The sequence below is a fragment of the Coregonus lavaretus genome (genome assembly GCF_964263955.1).
Source record: "Coregonus lavaretus genome assembly, contig: HAP1_SCAFFOLD_55, whole genome shotgun sequence".
NCBI classification, from domain to species: domain Eukaryota; kingdom Metazoa; phylum Chordata; class Actinopteri; order Salmoniformes; family Salmonidae; genus Coregonus; species Coregonus lavaretus.
The window spans coordinates 3,217,492-3,238,184 of record NW_028161934.1 but is presented as its reverse complement, the minus strand read 5'-3'; the positions used below and the strand labels follow the sequence as shown (position 1 = coordinate 3,238,184).

The 20,693-nt window shown below is 47.8% G+C and overlaps 2 protein-coding genes across 2 annotated transcripts; one reads left to right on the top strand and one right to left on the bottom strand.

The window, feature by feature from the left end:
* Nucleotides 1-384: 384 nt before the first annotated feature.
* On the top strand, nt 385-7,015 carry LOC311119856 (BAR/IMD domain-containing adapter protein 2-like 2). Its single transcript, XM_084194507.1, has 13 exons — nt 385-530; nt 816-891; nt 1,575-1,661; nt 2,574-2,635; nt 3,045-3,116; nt 3,207-3,296; nt 3,509-3,576; nt 3,669-3,732; nt 3,837-4,122; nt 4,220-4,427; nt 6,156-6,221; nt 6,297-6,671; nt 6,797-7,015. The coding sequence occupies exons 1-13, from the start codon at nt 477-479 to the stop codon at nt 6,870-6,872; spliced, it is 1,584 nt and encodes a 527-aa protein (XP_084050633.1). The 5' UTR covers nt 385-476; the 3' UTR covers nt 6,873-7,015.
* A 981-nt stretch (nt 7,016-7,996) lies between these two features.
* Nucleotides 7,997-20,529, bottom strand: LOC311119851 (parvalbumin alpha; the record flags this gene model as incomplete). The annotated part of the gene is made up of 5 exons (XM_084194506.1): nt 20,500-20,529; nt 10,800-10,871; nt 8,893-9,025; nt 8,117-8,226; nt 7,997-8,025 (listed from the first exon to the last, which is right to left on the bottom strand). Exons 2-5 carry the CDS (start codon nt 10,861-10,863, stop codon nt 7,997-7,999), a joined length of 336 nt encoding a protein of 111 aa, XP_084050632.1. The 5' UTR covers nt 10,864-10,871; nt 20,500-20,529.
* Nucleotides 20,530-20,693: the final 164 nt, after the last annotated feature.

Genomic DNA, 20,693 nt, shown 5'->3' with positions numbered 1-20,693 from the left:
TCAACAGGTGACGTTTCCATCCATCCTTTCATTTACATTTACATTTTAGTCATTTAGCAGACGCTCTTATCCAGAGCGACTTTCCTTTCCTCCATCTATAATTCAGCTGCCCCGGCCGTATCGGTGTCCATTTTTTCTCCTTCTCTCTGTAAAACTGGCTTATGGTGGAGGGATGAAGAGGCTCATTAACGAATGCGAGAGAGAGAGAGCTATCACTCTATCACAACAGGGTGTAATAGGTGGCAGAAAGAACGAGGGAACAACGACAACGAGGAGCGGGATAGTCGCCAAGGTGACTTTCACTATCAAAAGAAGAGGCCTCTAGCAACTACTACCAACTGTCATTTATTTCTTTATTGAAACTTTCAACTAGTACTCTGGAGTTTAAAGAGAATAGTTTATAAGACTTTATTTATTTTTCCTCATTTGTTATTATACCGTTTTTCTTTTGTTTTGTGGAACACGAAGCTGTTACTATGTCGGGGGCTAACAGTGACCAGTTACATAGGTCTACATTGTCTGTGTACACAGTAAGTATACCTTTTATGGCAGGGTAGTGCTATGGGGGTAGATTATTGCCAATATTGTTATAAATAAAGAGCGTATTGGCAATAAGCTACCCCTATCTTTCACACTCAAATAATATTCAAAATGAGCGTATATGGGGGGGAAATGTTGCTAAAACTTTTCAAAATATCTTCCTGTAACATTTAACCTTCAATATACAACCACTTGTAGGCCTGACTAAACACAGGGCATAGTATTAAGTATTGGCCAATATGAGATGTTTGTTTGTTCTGTGTTCTCTTCCATAGAGCCTGATGGAACAGTTCAACCCAGGCTTACAGACGCTAGTTGCATTAGGAAACAGCTATGTCAATGCTTTCCAAGGTGTGTGTGTGTGTGTGTGAAAGTTGATACATAAGTATGCATTTGTGTCATCGTGTGTGTGTGTGTGGGGGGGGTGTCATCCCTCTCTGACACGTTCCCTAGATGTAATTGGGCTAACGTATTATTGATATCAAAGACCTAACTCTGACTGATAAAACAGTACAAGGCATCTATCACAGGTCAGCAAGTTAGTAGGTAGTTGTAACATGGTAAAGAGATGCCTGTTGCCCATAGAGATAGAAGTTAGTAGGTAGTTGTAACATGGTAAAGAGATGCCTGTTGCCCATAGAGGTAGAACGAGGACTCATCTTTGAATCTGTGCCATGATAACTTCTGTGACTTTCAAATGGTGGAAGCCCGCAATGTCCATGCTAAAACGGGTTCTGTCCATCCAGAGGCCTCGTTCTACCTCTATGCCTGTTACCTAACCACTGGGCTATTTATGCCTGTATCAGGTGTCCATCACCACAGGTGTTTTACTTATTGGGTCAATTAGGGTTGATTGGTTGGTTGGGACAGTTAAGATATGATTACAAGGTTTGGTTTGTTATGTGTCATTATTAGGCTTGTTAGTTAATAGCAATAATGCTAACAGGTGTGTGTGTGTGTGTGTGTGTGTGTGTGTGTGTGTGTGGGGGGTGGGGGTGGGGGGGGGGGGGGGGGGGGGGGGGGGGGGGTTGCAGCCTTGGCTGTTACCAGTGAGGCCTACTTTAGTGCTGTAGCAAAGATGGGAGAACAGGCCCTTCACACACTCTCATCTCGCTCACTTGGTAAGTGTGTCTGTCTGTACTGTCTGTCTGTACGTCTGTCCTTTACTGTACTGTACTGTACCGTAGCACCAGCAGGCTACAATGGGCCAAACACAGACTGGGGATATATTAAAGGTAGACTTAACGATGTGATGTAGATGCAAAAAGGAAACCGCATATTGGGTTAATTTCTGCAACAGCTAAGAGAGTTGAGGCGCAAGGATCAACTTCTCTGCTGTTTTGGTGCCCTGGCTACCACGCCGTGCACAGATACTGTGTGAGAGTCTTGCATCTCGCTCATCTCAATATCTGCGGTGCTGCTCATGGCAACGTCATTTTGCTGAGTCACCTTTAACTTCATTCTTCTTAACGTCTTTGAGCAACTTTGATGTTGTTGTGGCAGGCGGTGTGTTTTACGATACTGGGTGAGATGAGAGAGGTCTACATTTAAACTGGGCTTGGCACTCTGTTTTTTTGGAAGGACAGTCTAGCTCCGATGGTGCCAATAAATATTAATAAGAACAGGCTTTACTGAGAGGTAAGGACGGACTGATCAATCACACACACACACACACACACACACACACACACACACACACACACACACACACACACACACACACACAGCATGCCAGTTGAGCTAATGAATTGAGTGTGGCTGAAAGACTGTCATCTATAATTCAAAGCAGTTACCCAATCCTCTCTTCATGGTCACACTGCTGCGCTGACCTTCTCACTTGACTAACCTGCTGTAGCTACGCTGTCATGCTAGCCTAGCTCTGACGCACGGCCCCATTCGTTCCCTATGAGATGCTATCGTCAGTGCTAATAAGGCTAGGTTGCTAGGTCTGATCCACGGCCCCATTCATTCCCTATGAGATGCTGTCATCAATGCTAATTGGGGATGCTAATGTGTGTCTGTGTGTTCCACAGGAGATGTCCTGGTACAGATATCTGAGACGCAGAGAAGACTCACAGCTGAGATGGAGGGAGTGGTCAGTATCTGTTTTTATTATTTATTTATTATATATTTCTTTTATTTATCTGTTTAATTGTGGTCGTCTGTAGCTCAATTGGTAGAGCATGGCGCTTGTAACGCCAGGGTAGTGGGTTCGATCCCCGGGACCACCCATACGTAAAAATTTATGCACACATGACTGTAAGTCTCTTTGGATAAAAGCGTCTGCTACATGGCATATTATTATTATTATTATTATTATTATTATTTATGTCTATATGTTCCTGATCCTACTTAGTGTCTTTACACCTCCTATTTATCTATGTTTATTTACAATATGTCCACGCCACTGTTTCCATCCACAGCCTATGTGTGGCCACTGCCATAGAGTGTAACATTGTTTTTCTTCCACCCGAGGGTGTAACGTTGTAATTCTTCCCCTTCAGTTTCGATGGTTCCAGGTAGAAGTTTTACAAGCCATGGAGAAGAATGTCAAGTTGGACGAGGAGTACATTGACGTGAGTATCTGGCAAGAGTGTGTGTGTTTCTGTGTGTGTGTCTGTACGTGTACGTGTGTGCTAACACACACTCCTGTATCTCCTCCATAGGGCAGTCGCAGGGTGTATGAGCTGGAGGTGAGGAACCAGGCAGAAGCTCTAGAGAAACAGCTGAGAAGAGGAGCCTTCAGAGACTCACTGGTACACACACACACACACACACACACACACACACACACACACACACACACACACACACACACACACACAGACACAGACAACCATACACACACACCCTCCTTCTTACAGTTAGATCAGACACTGTCTAACACTACCACATTCCATACAGTAACTGTGGTTGTGTGTGTGTGTGTGCGTGCGTGCGTGCATGCGTGCAAACGTGTGTTCTCCAGGAGCACAGTGAGTACATGCAGTACCTGAGACAGAGTCAACATGACATTATGAAGGAGGAGGAGAGGAGGTCAATCTTTACAATTATTAATACATTACCAATACAATTATTATTATCACTATTATGATGATTATGAATACGATGACAATTGTTATTATTAGGTATCGCTTCCTGGCAGAGAAACACTGCGGACTGACACAATCACTGCTCTTCCTCATCAACAAGGTACACACACAGAGACATGTTTATGTCCAAAACGGGGACTTCAGAAACCTTTAGAAACCAACACACACAGGTAGTGTTCTGAAATGCCCCCATCTCTCCCACAGACAGGGGCTTCCCTACTGCAGAAGGCTGATGGATGGAAGGAGAAAGTGAACGAGACACGAGGATCCAGACCCCGTACCCCCACCCACCCTGACCAGGAGGCACAGGTTAGAGACAAGTATTCCACCCATCCGTCACCCATCCACCCAACCATTCAACCTTACCCCGTCTCCCTCTCTCCTCAGCTGTGTGGCTCAGTGAGCTCTCTGCTGCAGACAGTAGATGAGGACAGAGACATGTCTTGGGCCAGGAGAGAACAGCAGGCCCTGGGGAGAGTGCCCTCTAGAGGTGGGAGGACTACACTGCACCCCCAAAGAACAGGGTTATATTTAGTCAATTAAAATTACACTAACATTTGTTGTGTTATGGTCCTACCTCCACCCAGCCCCGTCCCCCCTCCACAGCCGACCCCGCTCCTCCTCAGTGGGTGAGTCTCTGGGTCTGGGTGGGGGTAGGACCATGAGAGCCCTGGTGTCCCACCCGCCCTCCTCCAACCCCAAACTCCTACCCTTCACCCAGGGAGAGATGGTCACCGTGTTGGTCCAGGAGCCAAGGAATGGGTGGCTGTATGGGAGAACGGATAGCAACCTACGGTAGGGGACAGTGGATAGCAGCCTACGGTAGGGGACAGTGGATAACAGCCTACGGTAGGGGGACAGTGGATAACAGCCTACGGTAGGGGACAGTGGACAGCAGCCTAAGGTAGGGGACAGTGGATAACAGCCTATGGTAGGGGACAGTGGACAACAGCCTACGGTAGGGGACAGTGGATGCAGCCTACGGTAGGGGGACAGTGGATAGCAGCCTACGGTAGGGGATAGTTGATAAAAGCCTACAGTAGTGGATAGTGGATAACAGCCTACGGTAGGGGACAGTGGATAACAGCCTACGGTAGGGGACAGTGGATAACAGCCTACGGTAGGGGACAGTGGATAGCAGCCTACGGTAGGGGATAGTTGATAAAAGCCTACAGTAGTGGATAGTGGATAACAGCCTACGGTAGGGGACAGTGGATAACAGCCTACGGTAGGGGACAGTGGATAACAGCCTACGGTAGGGGACAGTGGATAACAGCCTACGGTAGGGGACAGTGGATAACAGCCTACGGTAGGGGACAGTGGATAACAGCCTACGGTAGGGGACAGTGGACAGCAGCCTACGGTAGGGGACAGTGGATAGCAGCCTACGGTAAGGGACAGTGGACAGCAGCCTACGGTAGGGGACAGTGGATAGCAGCCTACGGTAGAGGACAGTGGATAACAGCCTACGGTAGGGGACAGTGGATAGCAGCCTACGGTAGGGGATAGTGGATAACAACCTACGGTAGGGGACAGTGGATAACAGCCTACGGTAGGGGACAGTGGATAACAGCCTACGATAGGGGACAGTGGATAACAGCCTACGATAGGGGACAGTGGATAGCAGCCTACGGTAGGGGACAGTGGATAGCAGCCTACGGTAGGGGACAGTGGATAACAGCCTACGGTAGGGGACAGTGGATAGCAGCCTACGGTAGGGGGACAGTGGATAGCAGCCTACGGTAGAGGACAGTGGATAACAGCCTACGGTAGGGGACAGTGGATAGCAGCCTACGGTAGGGGATAGTGGATAACAGCCTACGGTAGGGGACAGTGGATAACAGCCTACGGTAGGGGACAGTGGATAACAGCCTACGGTAGGGGACAGTGGATAACAGCCTACGGTAGGGGACAGTGGATAGCAGCCTACGGTAGGGGACAGTGGATAACAGCCTACGGTAGGGGACAGTGGATAACAGCCTACGGTAGGGGACAGTTGATAACAGCCTACGATAGGGGACAGTGGATAACAGCCTACGGTAGGGGACAGTGGATAGCAGCCTACGGTAGGGGACAGTGGATAACAGCCTACGGTAGGGGACAGTGGATAACAGCCTACGGTAGGGGACAGTGGATAACAGCCTACGGTAGGGGACAGTGGATAACAGCCTACGGTAGGGGACAGTGGATAACAGCCTACGGTAGGGGACAGTGGATAACAGCCTACGGTAGGGGACAGTGGATAACAGCCTACGGTAGGGGACAGTGGATAGCAGCCTACGGTAGGGGACAGTGGATAACAGCAAGGCCCATTATGATTCATTCCTTTGTTTGTCTGTTTGTTTGTTCCTTCATCCATCCATCCATCATTCATTCATTCATTCATTCCTATGTGGGTAGGTGGGTGGCTGGCTGGGAAAACAGTGGATATGATCTAGGAACTTGTCAGTTACAGTATTTAGTCAATTTTTGTGTTTGCTAATATTGTCTTGTTTCTCTGGTCTCTCTCTGTTGTTCAAACAGCCAGGGCTGGTTCCCAGCAGCTTATGTTGCTTCTATTGAGGAGTTCTCTAACCTCTTGGGGTCCAGGTATGTCAATCAATCAGTCAATCAATCAATCAATCAATTAATCAATGTGGTCATATCTGACATTTGACCCTCCAGTGGCACTTCCTTGAGGAGCCACAGCATGAACAACCTATTGGATCCCTCTGACACCTCCATGGACCAATCAGAAAAGGCCTACAGTGATGTCGCGCCGCCTGCCACACCCACTCGCAGGGCCTCCGTCGACTTCCGACCAATCTCTCCCCTCCCTGAGAGGAGGGCGGAGCCAGAGATTGTGATGACAACAAATAGCATGAAGGGCTATAACGAGCTCCCGCCCCCTCCTCCTCCGCCGCCGCCACCCCCTCAGCCAACAACAATGCTCCGGAGAGGGTCAGCTGACTTTCGACCAATCCAGCCTACTTTCCCGGAGAGGAAGGCGGAGTCATTATCACCCCTTGGAGGTTCTGGAGAAAACCTACTCTTTCCCAGGTAGGAGGTGTGTGTGTGTGTGTGTGTGTCTGTGTGTCAGTGTGTGTCAGTGTTTGTGCGCCTGCTGGGATGTTTGTCATTAGTGTCGAGTGCTAGTTGTTTACATGTCACCTGATCTGTTGCAGGGGAACCAATCCCTTTGCGACAGTGAAGCTTAAACCAACAACCACCAATGACAGATCAGCACCCAGGATCCACTGACCAATCAGCACAGAGATTTAGACGTCAAGAAAAGCTTACGTCCTTGAGTTTGACATTGAGTCTATTTTTAGATAAATTATGTAGATGATCTATTAGTGTAAAAATATATTTATTTATTTGTATTATTATGCGATTAAGAATAGCACTGTCACATTGTTTGTGTGTTTCGATAGATTTTCCAATCGTTTACTAATTGTTCTATCTAGGATGCTTTTATTGTGAAATAGATACTTTTATTGTGAAAATAACTAAATTAATTGTCTCATTTGTGGATTCCTTGTTCTACTGTATGTTAGTGTCCAATGTAGTTGATAATAAAATAAATAATAATAATACAATTATAAATAAAATCAAGTCATTTTACTTAAGGTGTTTTATTCCTTATAATTTCTTATTTGAATCATGTATCTTTCTTCACAGCTCTACCTCTTCTTTATTTATACATCTCATTACCAGACGAGAGAGGAAGGAGGAATGGAGGGAGGGAGGGAAGGAGGGTACAAGTATGTGTGAATAGGCAAAAATAAAGAATGAGAGACAGGTTGTACAGGCTGCGTCCCCAAATAATGGCACCCTATTCCCTTTTGGCACTCTTTTGAAGAAGTGCACTATGAAGGTAGTAGGGTGGCATTTGGGTAAAGTGACATAGGGTTTATAGACGGTGAGAGGAAAAGGATGGTTTCTGGTACATTATATCTACAGTAAAGGTTTTCTTTTAAAATGAGACAGTCGTGAGGTTTTCAAATCAAAACAGGACACGTATACAGTATGTTGGTAAGGTAGAAAAACGTACAAATAAATACAGTAGTGCTTGTTGGGGTGTCCCCTCTCTACCTCTCCCTGGTGGATGTCTCCTGTACTGTTTCACTGAGAGAGACTGGGCCTGCATGGTGCGGTGTAGGGTGAAGTAGCCTAGACGCTGATCTTGGGTCCGTTTACATTTTCCCCACTCTAGTAGATAAGGTTGGGATTGGGGAAGGGGAAGCTGATCCTAGATCTGTACCGAGGAGAAACTTCACCCGGATGGTGCTTTTCTGGGTGATGGGGGGAGGCATAGAGGTTGTAGATTGTAGTTAAAACAGGAATTCACAGGGGAGGAGAAAGGGGGAGACAAGGGTTGTTCTTTACACCTCATGGACCAAGACTTCAAACTCTGGAAAAGAGAAGAAGAGGAAGAGAAGATGAAGATTATCTAGGAATGACGTCATGACTTCATTCTGTTATCATCCTATCATCTCTCTCACCGTCAATGCCGATCTTTCCGTCTCCGTCCTTGTCGGCGGCGTTAAGGAATGCTTTGGTCTCGGCGTCGGTCAGGTCTCTGCCATCCTCAGCGAAACTCTTCAGCACGAACCTGAGGTAAGAGAGGGGTCGAAGGTTAGGGGTCAAGATTAAGGAGCGACATCTGTAGTGTGTGTGTGTGTGTCTCTGCCGTCCTCACCGAAACCCTTCAGTACGAACCTGAGGTCAGAGAGGGGTCAAAGGTTAGGGGTCAAGATTAAGGATCTGCGTGTGTGTGTGTGTGACTGTCGTCCTCAGAAAAACCCTTCAGTATGAACCTGAGGTCAGAGATTTAGCGTGAAAATTATAATTTTTTTGCCTGGGACTGTGAAATTCTGGTAACTTTCCCCACAATTTCTAGGTTTTCCAGAAATCATGTCTGGACGATTCCCGGATTTTCCACTTATTCTCTCCTGATGTCAGGGATCTTCGAATCAGTATTTCTGGAACACCTCTGCATTTTGGCGAAGTTACCGGAATTTTGCAACCCTATATTGGGCATGCATTCTAAATGGTATGCTATCTTGCAAATGGGAAAATAGCCACAAATTCACATCTGATGAATGTGTGTGTGCACACCTGTCCATGTGCGTCTTTGGTGTGTGTGTGTGTGTCTCATTTTGTGTCTGTAATTGGCGTGTGCATATGTCTGTTTGTGAGTGTTTGTGTGTCTGTAGTGGTGTGTGTGTGTGTCTGTAGTGTGTGTGTGTGTCACCGTCTGTGTGTCTCTTCCTCTTACTTGAGCTCCTCCTCCTCAATAAATCCACTCTGGTCAGCATCAATAGCCTGGAACACCTTCTTGACGTTGTCAGGAGTCATGGCCTTCAGGCCCACCAGAGCAAAGAACTTCTTATGGTCGAAGGTACCCTCCGCTGTACACACACACACACACGCACACACACGGACAGGGGGGAAAGAAGGGGAGAGGGAGGGAGGGAGGAGATGGGGAGGGAGGGAGGGAGGAGACGGGAGAGAAGGGAGAGATATACAGTGGGGGGAAAAGTATTTAGTCAGCCACCAATTGTGCAAGTTCTCCCACTTAAAAAGATGAGAGAGGCCTGTAATTTTCATCATAGGTACACGTCAACTATGACAGACAAGTTGAGAAAAAAAAATCCATAAAATCACATTGTAGGATTTTTAATGAATTTATTTGCAAATTATGGTGGAAAATAAGTATTTGGTCACCTACAAACAAGCAAGATTTCTGGCTCTCACAGACCTGTAACTTCTTCTTTAAGAGGCTCCTCTGTCCTCCACTCGTTACCTGTATTAATGGCACCTGTTTGAACTTGTTATCAGTATAAAAGACACCTGTCCACAACCTCAAACAGTCACACTCCAAACTCCACTATGGCTAAGACCAAAGAGCTGTCAAAGGACACCAGAAACAAAATTGTAGACCTGCACCAGGCTGGGAAGACTGAATCTGCAATAGGTAAGCAGCTTGGTTTGAAGAAATCAACTGTGGAAGCAATTATTAGGAAATGGAAGACATACAAGACCACTGATAATCTCCCTCGATCTGGGGCTCCACGCAAGAGCTCACCCCGTGGGGTCAAAATGATCACAAGAACGGTGAGCAAAAATCCCAGAACCACCCAGGGGGACCTAGTGAATGACCTGCAGAGAGCTGGGACCAAAGTAACAAAGCCTACCATCAGTAACACACTACGCCGCCAGGGACTCAAATCCTGCAGTGCCAGACGTGTCCCCCTGCTTAAGCCAGTACATGTCCAGGCCCGTCTGAAGTTAGCTGGAGTGCATTTGGATGATCCAGAAGAGGATTGGGAGAATGTCATATGGTCAGATGAAACCAAAATAGAACTTTTAAAAACTCAACTCATCGTGTTTGGAGGACAAAGAATGCTGAGTTGCATCCAAAGAACACCATACCTACTGTGAAGCATGGGGGTGGAAACATCATGCTTTGGGGCTTTTTTACTGCAAAGGGACCAGGACGACTGATCCGTGTAAAGGAAAGAATGAATGGGGCCATGTATCGTGAGATTTTGAGTGAAAACCTCCTTCCATCAGCAAGGGCATTGAAGATGAAACGTGGCTGGGTCTTTCAGCATGACAATGATCCCAAACACACCGCCCGGGCAACGAAGGAGTGGCTTCGTAAGAAGCATTTCAAGGTCCTGGAGTGGCCTAGCCAGTCTCCAGATCTCAACCCCATAGAAAATCTTTGGAGGGAGTTGAAAGTCCGTGTTGCCCAGCGACAGCCCCAAAACATCACTGCTCTAGAGGAGATCTGCATGGAGGAATGGGCCAAAATACCAGCAACAGTGTGTGAAAACCTTGTGAAGACTTACAGAAAACGTTTGACCTGTGTCATTGCCAACAAAGGGTATATAACAAAGTATTGAGAAACTTTTGTTATTGACCAAATACTTATTTTCCACCATCATTTGCAAATTTATTCATTAAAAATCCTACAATGTGATTTTTTGGATTTTATTTCCTCATTTTGTCTGTCATAGTTGACGTGTACCTATGAAGAAAATTACAGGCCTCTCTCATCTTTTTAAGTGGGAGAACTTGCACAATTGGTGGCTGACTAAATACTTTTTTTCCCCACTGTATATTATATTATTTTCTAAAGATTTGGTTTGGTTTTCAACAGTGAAACCTTCTGCTCACCTTTGACTGCCTCAAGGGCCTTCTGAATATCATCAGCTTTCAAAAAATCTTTCAAAGCGGCCATCTTGGTAACTGGGGGAGAGAGAGAGAGGTTTATGAATACATTATAGGGATAGTGTAACTGAGGCGCGAGGAGAAAGTTTTGAGTGTCAATTACAAGATTCTCCTGAGCCGTGAGACCTTGGCTAAGGAACAGAACAGACAGAGATGCACAGGCCCAGTGTCTCTGGACTGTGGTGATGTAAAGTCCATGAATAGTGTCTGGCAGACACACAGTAAGGACAGAGGCAGTAAGAGAGGAAAGGAGAGGAGACGAGAGGAGAGGAGAGAGGGGACAGGAGAGGAGACAGGAGACGAGAGGAGAGGGGACAGGAGAGGAGAGGAGAGGAGAGGAGAGGGGACAGGAGAGGGAAGAAAAAGAGAGGAGAGGAATAGCATCAGAGTTTGGCAGGGGACCATGAGCTGGGCTCTATATCATTTTGGCACTCAACGGACACCCAAATGAACTTGGCAGAGGAGGGGAGGAGCGGAGAAAGCAGAGGAGGGGAGAAAGGAGGGGAGGGGAGAAAGGACAGGAGGGGAGAAAGGACAGGAGGGGAGGGGAGAGAGGAGAGGAGAGGAGGGGAGAAAGGAGGGGAGGGGAGAAAGGAGGAGAGGAGGGGAGGAGAGGAGGGGAGGGGAGAGAGGAGGGGAGAGAGGAGAGGAGGGGAGGGGAGAGAGGAGGGGAGGGGAGATGGGGAGAGAGGAGGAGGAGGAGGGGAGGAGAGAGGAGGAGGAGGAGGGGAGGAGGAGGAGGAGGGGAGGGAGGAGGGGAGAGGAGGGGAGGGGAGAGAGGAGGGGAGGGAGGAGAGGAGAGGAGGGGAGGGGAGAGAGGAGGGGAGGGGAGAGAGGAGGAGGGGAGAAAGGAGGGGAGAGGAGGAGGGGAGAAAGGAGAGGAGAGGAGAGGAGGGGAGGAAAGGAGGGGAGGGTAGAAAGTGAACAGAGGTCAACAAGAAAATCAAGAAAATCAACAACATACTTCCCCAAGACAAATCTTATAAGAAAGCATATGACTACCACTCTCAAAATGGAGCCAGAGTCCTATTGCCTAACATTTATAAGTCCACTCAACTCAATTTGATCATGGCAGTTGTAGTGTTCTGGGTGCACAGTTTTTAAGTGTTTGTGAGATCATTCCTGCAGTGCCTTAAATTGCTCAGTAGATGTCATTAAGGAGCCAGACAGATATCACTTAATAACTACTCAGTGCAACTGAGAGGAGAGGAGAGGAGAGGAGAGGAGAGGAGAGGAGAGGAGAGGAGAGGAGAGGAGAGGGGGCGGGGCGGGAGAGGAGAGGAGAGGGGACAGGAGAGGAGACAGGAGACGAGAGGGGACAGGAGAGGAGAGGGGACAGGAGAGGAGACAGGAGAGGATAGCAGAGGGGACAGGAGAGGGAAGAAAAAGAGAGGAGAGGAACAGCATCAGAGTTTGGCCAGGGACCATGAGCTGGGCTCTATATCATTCTGGCACTCAACGGACACCCAAATGAACTTGGCAGAGGAGGGGAGAAAGCAGAGGAGGGGAGAAAGGAGGGGAGGGGAGAATGGACGGGAGGGGAGAAAGGACTGGAGGGGTGAAAGGAGGGGAGGAGAGGAGGGGAGAGAGGAGAGGAGGGGAGAAAGGAGGGGAGAGAGGAGAGGAGGGGAAGGGAGAAAGGAGGGGAGGAGAGGAGGGGAGGGGGAGAAAGGAGGGGAGGGGGAGAAAGGAGGAGAGGAGGGGAGGGGGAGAAGAGGAGGGGAGGGGAGAGAGGAAGGGAGGGGAGAGAGGAGGAGAGGGGAGGGGAGAGAGGAGGAGAGGAGGGGAGGAGAGGAGGGGAGGGGAGAAAGGAGGAGAGGAGGGGAGGGGAGAGGAGGAGGGGGGAGGAGAAAGGAGGGGAGGAAAGGAGGGGAGGGGAGGAGAGGAGGGGAGAGAGGGGAGAAAGGAGGGGAGGAAAGGAGGGGAGAGGAGAGGAGGGGAGGGGAGGGGAGAGAGGAGGGGAGAAAGGAGAGGAGAGGAGAGGAGGGGAGAGAGGAGAGGAGAGGAGAGGAGGGGAGAGAAGGGAGATAGGAGGAGAGGAGAGGAGAGGAGAGGAGAGGAGAGGAGAGGAGAGGAGAGGAGAGGAGAGGAGAGGAGGGGAGAGAAGGGAGAGAGGAGGGGTGGAAAGGAGGGGAGGGTAGAAAGTTGACCGAAGGCCATATTTGGTAATATAAGACGCAGCATAAATAAAGTTTGTGAACAGAGGTCAACAAGAAAATCAAGAAAATCAACAAGATACTTTCCCAAGACAAATCTTATAAGAAAGCATATGACTACCACTCTCTCAAAATGACGCCAGAGTCCTATTGCCTAACATTTATAAGTCCACTCAACTCAATTTGATCATGGCAGTTGTAGTGTTCTGGGTGCACAGTTTTTAAGTGTTTGTGAGATCATTCCTGCAGTGCCTTAAATTGCTCAGTAGATGTCATTAAGGAGCCAGACAGATATCACTTAATAACTACTCAGTGCAACTGAGAGGAGAGGAGAGGAGAGGAGAGGAGAGGAGAGGAGAGGAGAGGAGAGGAGAGGAGAGGAGAGGAGAGGAGAGGAGAGGAGAGGAGAGGAGAGGAGAGGAGAGGAGAGGAGAGGAGAGGGGAGAGGGGATGGGAGAGGAGAGGAGAGGAGAGGAGAGGAGAGGAGAGGAGAGGAGAGGAGAGGAGAGGAGAGGAGAGGAGAGGAGAGGAGAGGAGAGGGGACAGGAGAGGAGACAGGAGACGAGAGGGGACAGGAGAGGAGACAGTAGAGGAGAGGAGAGGAGAGGAGAGGGGACAGGAGAGGAGACAGGAGAGGATAGCAGAGGGGACAGGAGAGGGAAGAAAAAGAGAGGAGAGGAACAGCATCAGAGTTTGGCCAGGGACCATGAGCTGGGCTCTATATCATTCTGGCACTCAACGGACACCCAAATGAACTTGGCAGAGGAGGGGAGAAAGCAGAGGAGGGGAGAATGGACGGGAGGGGAGAATGGACGGGAGGGGAGAATGGACGGGAGGGGAGAATGGACAGGAGGGGAGAAAGGACTGGAGGGGAGAAAGGAGGGGAGAGAGGAGAGTAGGGGAGAAAGGAGGGGAGAGAGGAGAGGAGGGGAAGGGAGAAAGGAGGGGAGGGGAGGAGAGGAGGGGAGGGGAGGGGAGGGGGAGAAAGGAGAGGAGGGGAGGGGGAGAAAGGAGGGGAGGAGAGGAGGGGAGGGGGAGAAGAGGAGGGGAGAGGAGGGGAGGGGAGCAGAGAGAGGAGGAGAGGAGGGGAGAGAGGAGAGGAGGGGAGAAAGAAGAGGAGGGGAGAAAGGAGGGGAGGGGAGGGGAGGAGAGGAGGGGAGAAAGCAGGGGAGAGGAGGGGAGGGAGGAGAGGGGAGAAAGGAGGAGAGGAGGGGAGAAAGGAGGGGAGGGGAGAGAGGAGAGGAGGAGAGAGGGGAGGGGAGAAAGGAGGAGAGGAGGGGAGAGGGGAGGGGAGAAAGGAGGAGAGGAGGGGAGAAAGGAGGAGGAGGGGAGGGGAGGGGAGGGGAGAGGAGAGGAGAGGAGAGGAGAGGAGAGGAGAGGAGAGGAGAGGAGAGGAGAGGAGAGGAGAGGAGAGGAGAGGGGAAGGGAAAGAGGAGGGGAGAGGGGAGGAAAGGGGAGGAAAGGAGAGGAAAGGAGGGGAGGGGAGATAGTTGACCGAAGGCCATATTTGGTAATATAAGACGCAGCATGAATAAAGTTTGTGAACAGAGGTCCAATGAAAATCAACAAGATACTTTCCCAAGACAAATCTTATAAGAAAGCATATGACTACCACTCTCTCAAAATGACGCCAGAGTCCTATTGCCTAACATTTATAAGTCCACTCAACTCAATTTGATCATGGCAGTTGTAGTGTTCTGGGTGCACAGTTTTTAAGTGTTTGTGAGATCATTCCTGCAGTGCCTTAAATTGCTCAGTAGATGTCATTAAGGAGCCAGACAGATATCACTTAATAACTACTCAGTGCAACTGAGAGGAGAGGAGAGGAGAGGAGAGGAGAGGAGAGGAGAGGAGAGGAGAGGAGAGGAGGCAGGAGAGGAGAGGAGAGGAGAGGAGAGGAGAGGAGAGGAGAGGAGAGGAGAGGGGACGGGAGAGGAGAGGAGAGGGGACAGGTGAGGAGAGGGGACAGGAGAGGAGACAGGAGACGAGAGGGGACAGGAGAGGAGACAGTAGAGGAGAGGAGAGGAGAGGAGAGGGGACAGGAGAGGAGACAGGAGAGGATAGCAGAGGGGACAGGAGAGGGAAGAAAAAGAGAGGAGAGGAACAGCATCAGAATTTGGCCAGGGACCATGAGCTGGGCTCTATATCATTCTGGCACTCAACGGACACCCAAATGAACTTGGCAGAGGAGGGGAGAAAGCAGAGGAGGGGAGAAAGGAGGGGAGGGGAGAATGGACGGGAGGGGAGAATGGACAGGAGGGGAGAATGGACAGGAGGGGAGAATGGACAGGAGGGGAGAAAGGACTGGAGGGGAGAAAGGAGGGGAGGAGAGGAGGGGAGAGAGCAGAGTAGGGGAGAAAGGAGGGGAGAGAGGAGAGGAGGGGAAGGGAGAAAGGAGGGGAGGGGAGGGGAGGGGGAGAAAGGAGAGGAGGGGAGGGGGAGAAAGGAGGGGAGGAGAGGAGGGGAGGGGGAGAAGAGGAGGGGAGGGGAGGAGAGAGAGGAGGAGAGGAGGGGAGAGAGGAGGGGAGGGGAGAAAGAAGGGGAGGGGAGAAAGGAGAGGAGGGGAGGGGAGGGGAGGAGAGGAGGGGAGAAAGGAGGGGAGGGGAGAGAGGAGGGGAGGGAGGAGAGGGGAGAAAGAAGGAGAGGAGGGGAGAAAGGAGGGGAGGGGAGAGAGGAGAGGAGGAGAGAGGGGAGGGGAGAAAGGAGGAGAGGAGGGGAGAGGGGAGGGGAGAAAGAAGGAGGAGAAAAGAGGGGAGGGGAGGGGAGGAGGGGAGGATGAGAGAGTAGGGGAGGGGAGTGGAGGGGAGGAGGGGAGGGGAGGGGAGGAGGGGAGGATGAGAGAGTAGGGGAGAGGAGAGGAGAGGAGAGGAGAGGAGAGGAGAGGAGAGGAGAGGAGAGGAGAGGGGAGGGGAGGGGAGGGGAAGGGAGGGGAAGGGAGAGAGGAGGGGAGAGGAGAGGAGAGGAGAGGAGAGGAGAGGAGAGGGGAGGAAAGGAGAGGAAAGGAGGGGAGGGGAGATAGTTGACCGAAGGCCATATTTGGTAATATAAGACGCAGCATGAATAAAGTTTGTGAACAGAGGTCCAATGAAAATCAACAAGATACTTTCCCAAGACAAATCTTATAAGAAAGCATATGACTACCACTCTCTCAAAATGGAGCCAGAGTCCTATTACCTAACATTTATAAGTCCACTCAACTCAATTTGATCATGGCAGTTGTAGTGTTCTGGGTGCATAGTTTTTAAGTGTTTGTGAGATCATTCCTGCAGTGCCTTAAATTGCTCAGTAGATGTCATTAAGGAGCCAGACAGATATCACTTAATAACTACTCAGTGCAACTGAGAGTGCATCTCAATAGTATCCAGTGGCATCCTTCCACTCACCTGCAAAAATGCAAGAAGACATTGAAAGCAAAATGGTGGAAGCCGTCAGAGGTACTTTCTAATCATTCTAAATAAAGACGAGGCCACGAGATGAGGAAGCCTCTATATTACTGATATACAGCCTGATTAGGCTGGTGACATGGCGGTGGATAGTGTCTAGTGACATGGTGGTGGATAGAGTCTAGTGACATGGGGGTGGATAGAGTCTAGTGACATGGTGGTGGATAGAGTCTAGTGACATGGTGGTGGATAGAGTCTAGTGACATGGTGGTGGATAGAGTCTAGTGACATGGTGGTGGATAGAGTCTAGTGACATGGGGGTGGATAGAGTGTAGTGACATGGTGGTGGATAGAGTCTAGTGACATGGTGGTGGATAGAGTCTAGTGACATGATGGTGGATAGAGTCTAGTGACATGGTGGTGGATAGAGTCTAGTGACATGATGGTGGATAGAGTCTAGTGACATGGTGGTGGATAGAGTCTAGTGACATGGTGGTGGATAGAGTCTAGTGACATGGTGGTGGATAGAGTCTAGTGACATGGCGGTGGATAGAGTCTAGTGATATAGTGGTGGATAGAGTCTAGTGACATGGTGGTGGATAGAGTCTAGTGACATGGTGGTGGATAGTGTCTAGTGACATGGCGGTGGATAGAGTCTAGTGACATGGTGGTGGATAGAGTCTAGTGACATGGGGATGGATAGAGTCTAGTGACATGGGGATGGATAGAGTCTAGTGACATGGTGGTGGATAGAGTCTAGTGACATGGTGGTGGATAGAGTCTAGTGACATGGTGGTGGATAGAGTCTAGTGACATGGTGGTGGATAGAGTCTAGTGACATGGGGATGGATAGAGTCTAGTGACATGGTGGTGGATAGAGTCTAGTGACATGGTGTGTTTAGCGGCTTGTGGTGAAAAAAACCTGTTTGTCCAGAAGGAAACTTTTTGTGTGTGTGTGTACGCACGTGTGTGCATGCGCATGTATGTGTGTGTGTGTGTATGTATGGCTGTGTGTGTGTGTGTATGGTTGTGTGTGTGTGCATGGTTGTGTGTTTGTGTATGGTTGTGTGTGTGTATGGTTGAGTGTGTGTGCAGGCGTACGTAAGTCAGTGCCAGAGCTTCTGTGAATGTGCATGTATTTGCTGCTCTGTGTGTGTGTGTGTGTGTGTGTGTACAGGATCAGATGAGGTAAACTTGTTTGTGACATTTGCAGTGTCTCAGAGACTCCGCCGGTGATAGGTCCACTATCCACACCAGGCAGAAATGTCTATGAGGAGACTGTGACTAATAAAATGTGGAATGGAGAGAGAGAGAGAGAGAAATGTGAAATATTATATCTGTCTCACTTGCTGTACTCATGCTCTACCTCTCTCTCTCTCTATTCATCTCCCCCCCCCCCCCCCCCCCGCCCCTCTCTCTCCCCCGCTCTCTGTCTCTGTCTCGCTCTCTCTACCTTGGTAACAAATATATTTTGAAATCTAACTCTGTAGCAATCTCTATATATAGTACAGTATGGACCAAGACATCTGCCAAGGATACAGCCAAGGCCCATATCTCTCACATCTCCCATGTCTCCTGTCTTCTACATTTAGGAGGCAATAAGCAGGAAATCTGGGACTCCACCAAACGAGATTTCTGGAGAACCTGGGAATTTTGGGAAAGTTACCAGAATATTGTAACCCTACTCATAGTATCTCTTCATGTGTCCTGAATCTTGTATATTTTCCATGTCTCTTGTGGCTTCTGTGTCCTTTAGGTATGTTGTCATCACACTGTTAGCATGTTGTCATGCTTGTGGCTAAGTGCTAAGGGTTGTGGCACATGAACCTCAGTCATCTTTGGAATCTGCATACATGTGTTTGTATGTGTGTGTGTGTGGTGTGTCAGAAGTAAAACAACTTGTGTTTCAAGTCAGTAACCCAACCCTTATGTATGTATATTGAATCAACAGTTACACTTTATCTGAGGTAAAACAAGCTGTTTGACAGCTTCCAGCACGTAAAGGGTTAACAGTGGCATCTACATATGTTTGACAGCAACCTGACCCTTCTAGAATCTTAACAGTTTATCTTACACTTCATCATAGGTAAAACAAGTTTATGTTGATCTTTGGCATGTACATATGTTTGACAGCAACCTAACCCTTCTAGCACTACAGGGTTAACAGTGGCATCTACATATGTTTCAAAGCAACCTAACCCTTCTAGAATGTTAACAGTGACACTTCATCACAGGTAAAACAACTTTCCAGTTGTTTTTGGCATCTACATACATACAGTATATGATTGACAGAAACCGAAACCTTCTGGCATGTATATAGGGGTCGACAGTTAGTGCAGCCCACTCGAGGTAAAACGACTTGACAATTAGTCTTGACAATATTAGCGTTATACTGCAGGGTAATATGTCACCTCAAGTGATATATAACTCTATGACATATAACTCTATTTATGCCTTTGTAAGTCATTGAGAACACATGAGCTTTTACAATAACGACCTGACCAAGAAGGAGCAATATAACTAACTGAAACAAATATGTTAGATAAAGTTAACTACAATCGTTAAATGTCACTTAAGAATATATATACAGTATCAGTCAAAAGTTTGGACACACCTACTCATTCAAGGGTTTTTCTTTATTTTGACAATTTTCTACATTGTAGAATAACACATATGGTAACATGTAGTAACCAAAAATGTTTTAAACAAATCAGAATATATTTTAGATTTTAGATTCTTCAATGTAGCCACCCTTTGCCTTGATGACAGCTTTGCACACTCTTGGCATTCTCTCAACCAGCTTCATGAGGAATTTGTTTAACACTTTTTTGGTTACTACATGATTCCATATGTGTTATTTCATAGTTTTGATGCCTTCACTATTATTCTACAATGTAGAAAATAGTAAATATAAAGAAAAACCCTGGAATGAGTAGGTGTGTTTATATATATATATATATATATATATATATATATATATATATATATATATATATATATATATATATAAACCATCTCAATTGGGTTGAGGTCAGGTGATTGTGGAGGCCAGGTCATCTGATGCACTTTTGACTGGTACTGTATATATATATATTCTAACAATCCCAAATCGATCCCTAAGATCTACGTCCTGCATTTGTGGAGATCTGAGATAGATTACACTGGTGTAAGCAATATGGTAATAGCTACATCTTGCCCTCTGACTTTAGGCTAGGTTGAAGTGTCACCACATTGCTTATACCATTCGAATCAAAAATGTAGATATCAATTTGGGATTGGGCCGGTGTTGTGTGCTTGGAAGTCAGACTTGGTTGTCTTTAGGGGACACCAAGATGTCTTCTCTCTCTCTCAGATGGTGTAAAGGGCTCTTTTTAATGATATATTTATCCCAATATTAGGAATGTATCACCGTGTTGGGTGACGGCCTTTGAAATGCTGCTGTAGTCCTAAATTTGACTGGCTTCAGATTTGTGTCATGCAACGCTCAAATATGACCGGCTGTGAGTATGATGTATTGCACTGGGTAATATTTCAACCTTGGCATCGTATACCATAACGATTGTATGAGTCTTGGAGACAGACATACATGTCTTGGTTTAAAGTACATAAGCACACACACACAGTACCACGTTCATTCATATTTGGGCTGAGTGGACAGGAGACTGAACTCTCCAAGCAGACCATAGAATACTAGAACCATTGTTTTAGGAATATTCTAAGAATTACAAATATTCTGAGCATTCTGTCTGGTCCCTCAGAATTTGGACTTAGAATAGCTGCAGGTTTTATAATGGAATTCTACCAACATCCAGCCATTCAAGAGTACATAATCACTACACAGGATTCTCTACATACGCTGTATGAAATCACAGCATACTATATATATCCTTATCCAACACTTCTCAAAACAACAATCATTTTCTAACACAAAATGACCAAAAAACTAAAACAAACCAATGTAAACTTTTTCTGCAAGTTTGAATGTCAGGTACTGCAGACCCCAACCAGCCTATCATTAATAATTATGCATCCAGTCTGGTGAACTAATGAAAACCAATACCACAACCCAGACCTATGTCTTAGGCTACTTTCAATGATCAACCTTACCTGGATAGTGAGGGACTAGATTCTGGAAAGAGAGAGGGGCTGGAGATTGAGATAGGGTAAGCGAGGGGGGGTCCACAATAGTCTTATATATCACACACATGCACACACACACACATTTATTTTGGGAGCGTATGGGAGAGGGACAGTGGGCATCAAGATATGACGTACTAACACTGCCCAAGAGACAGAATGCT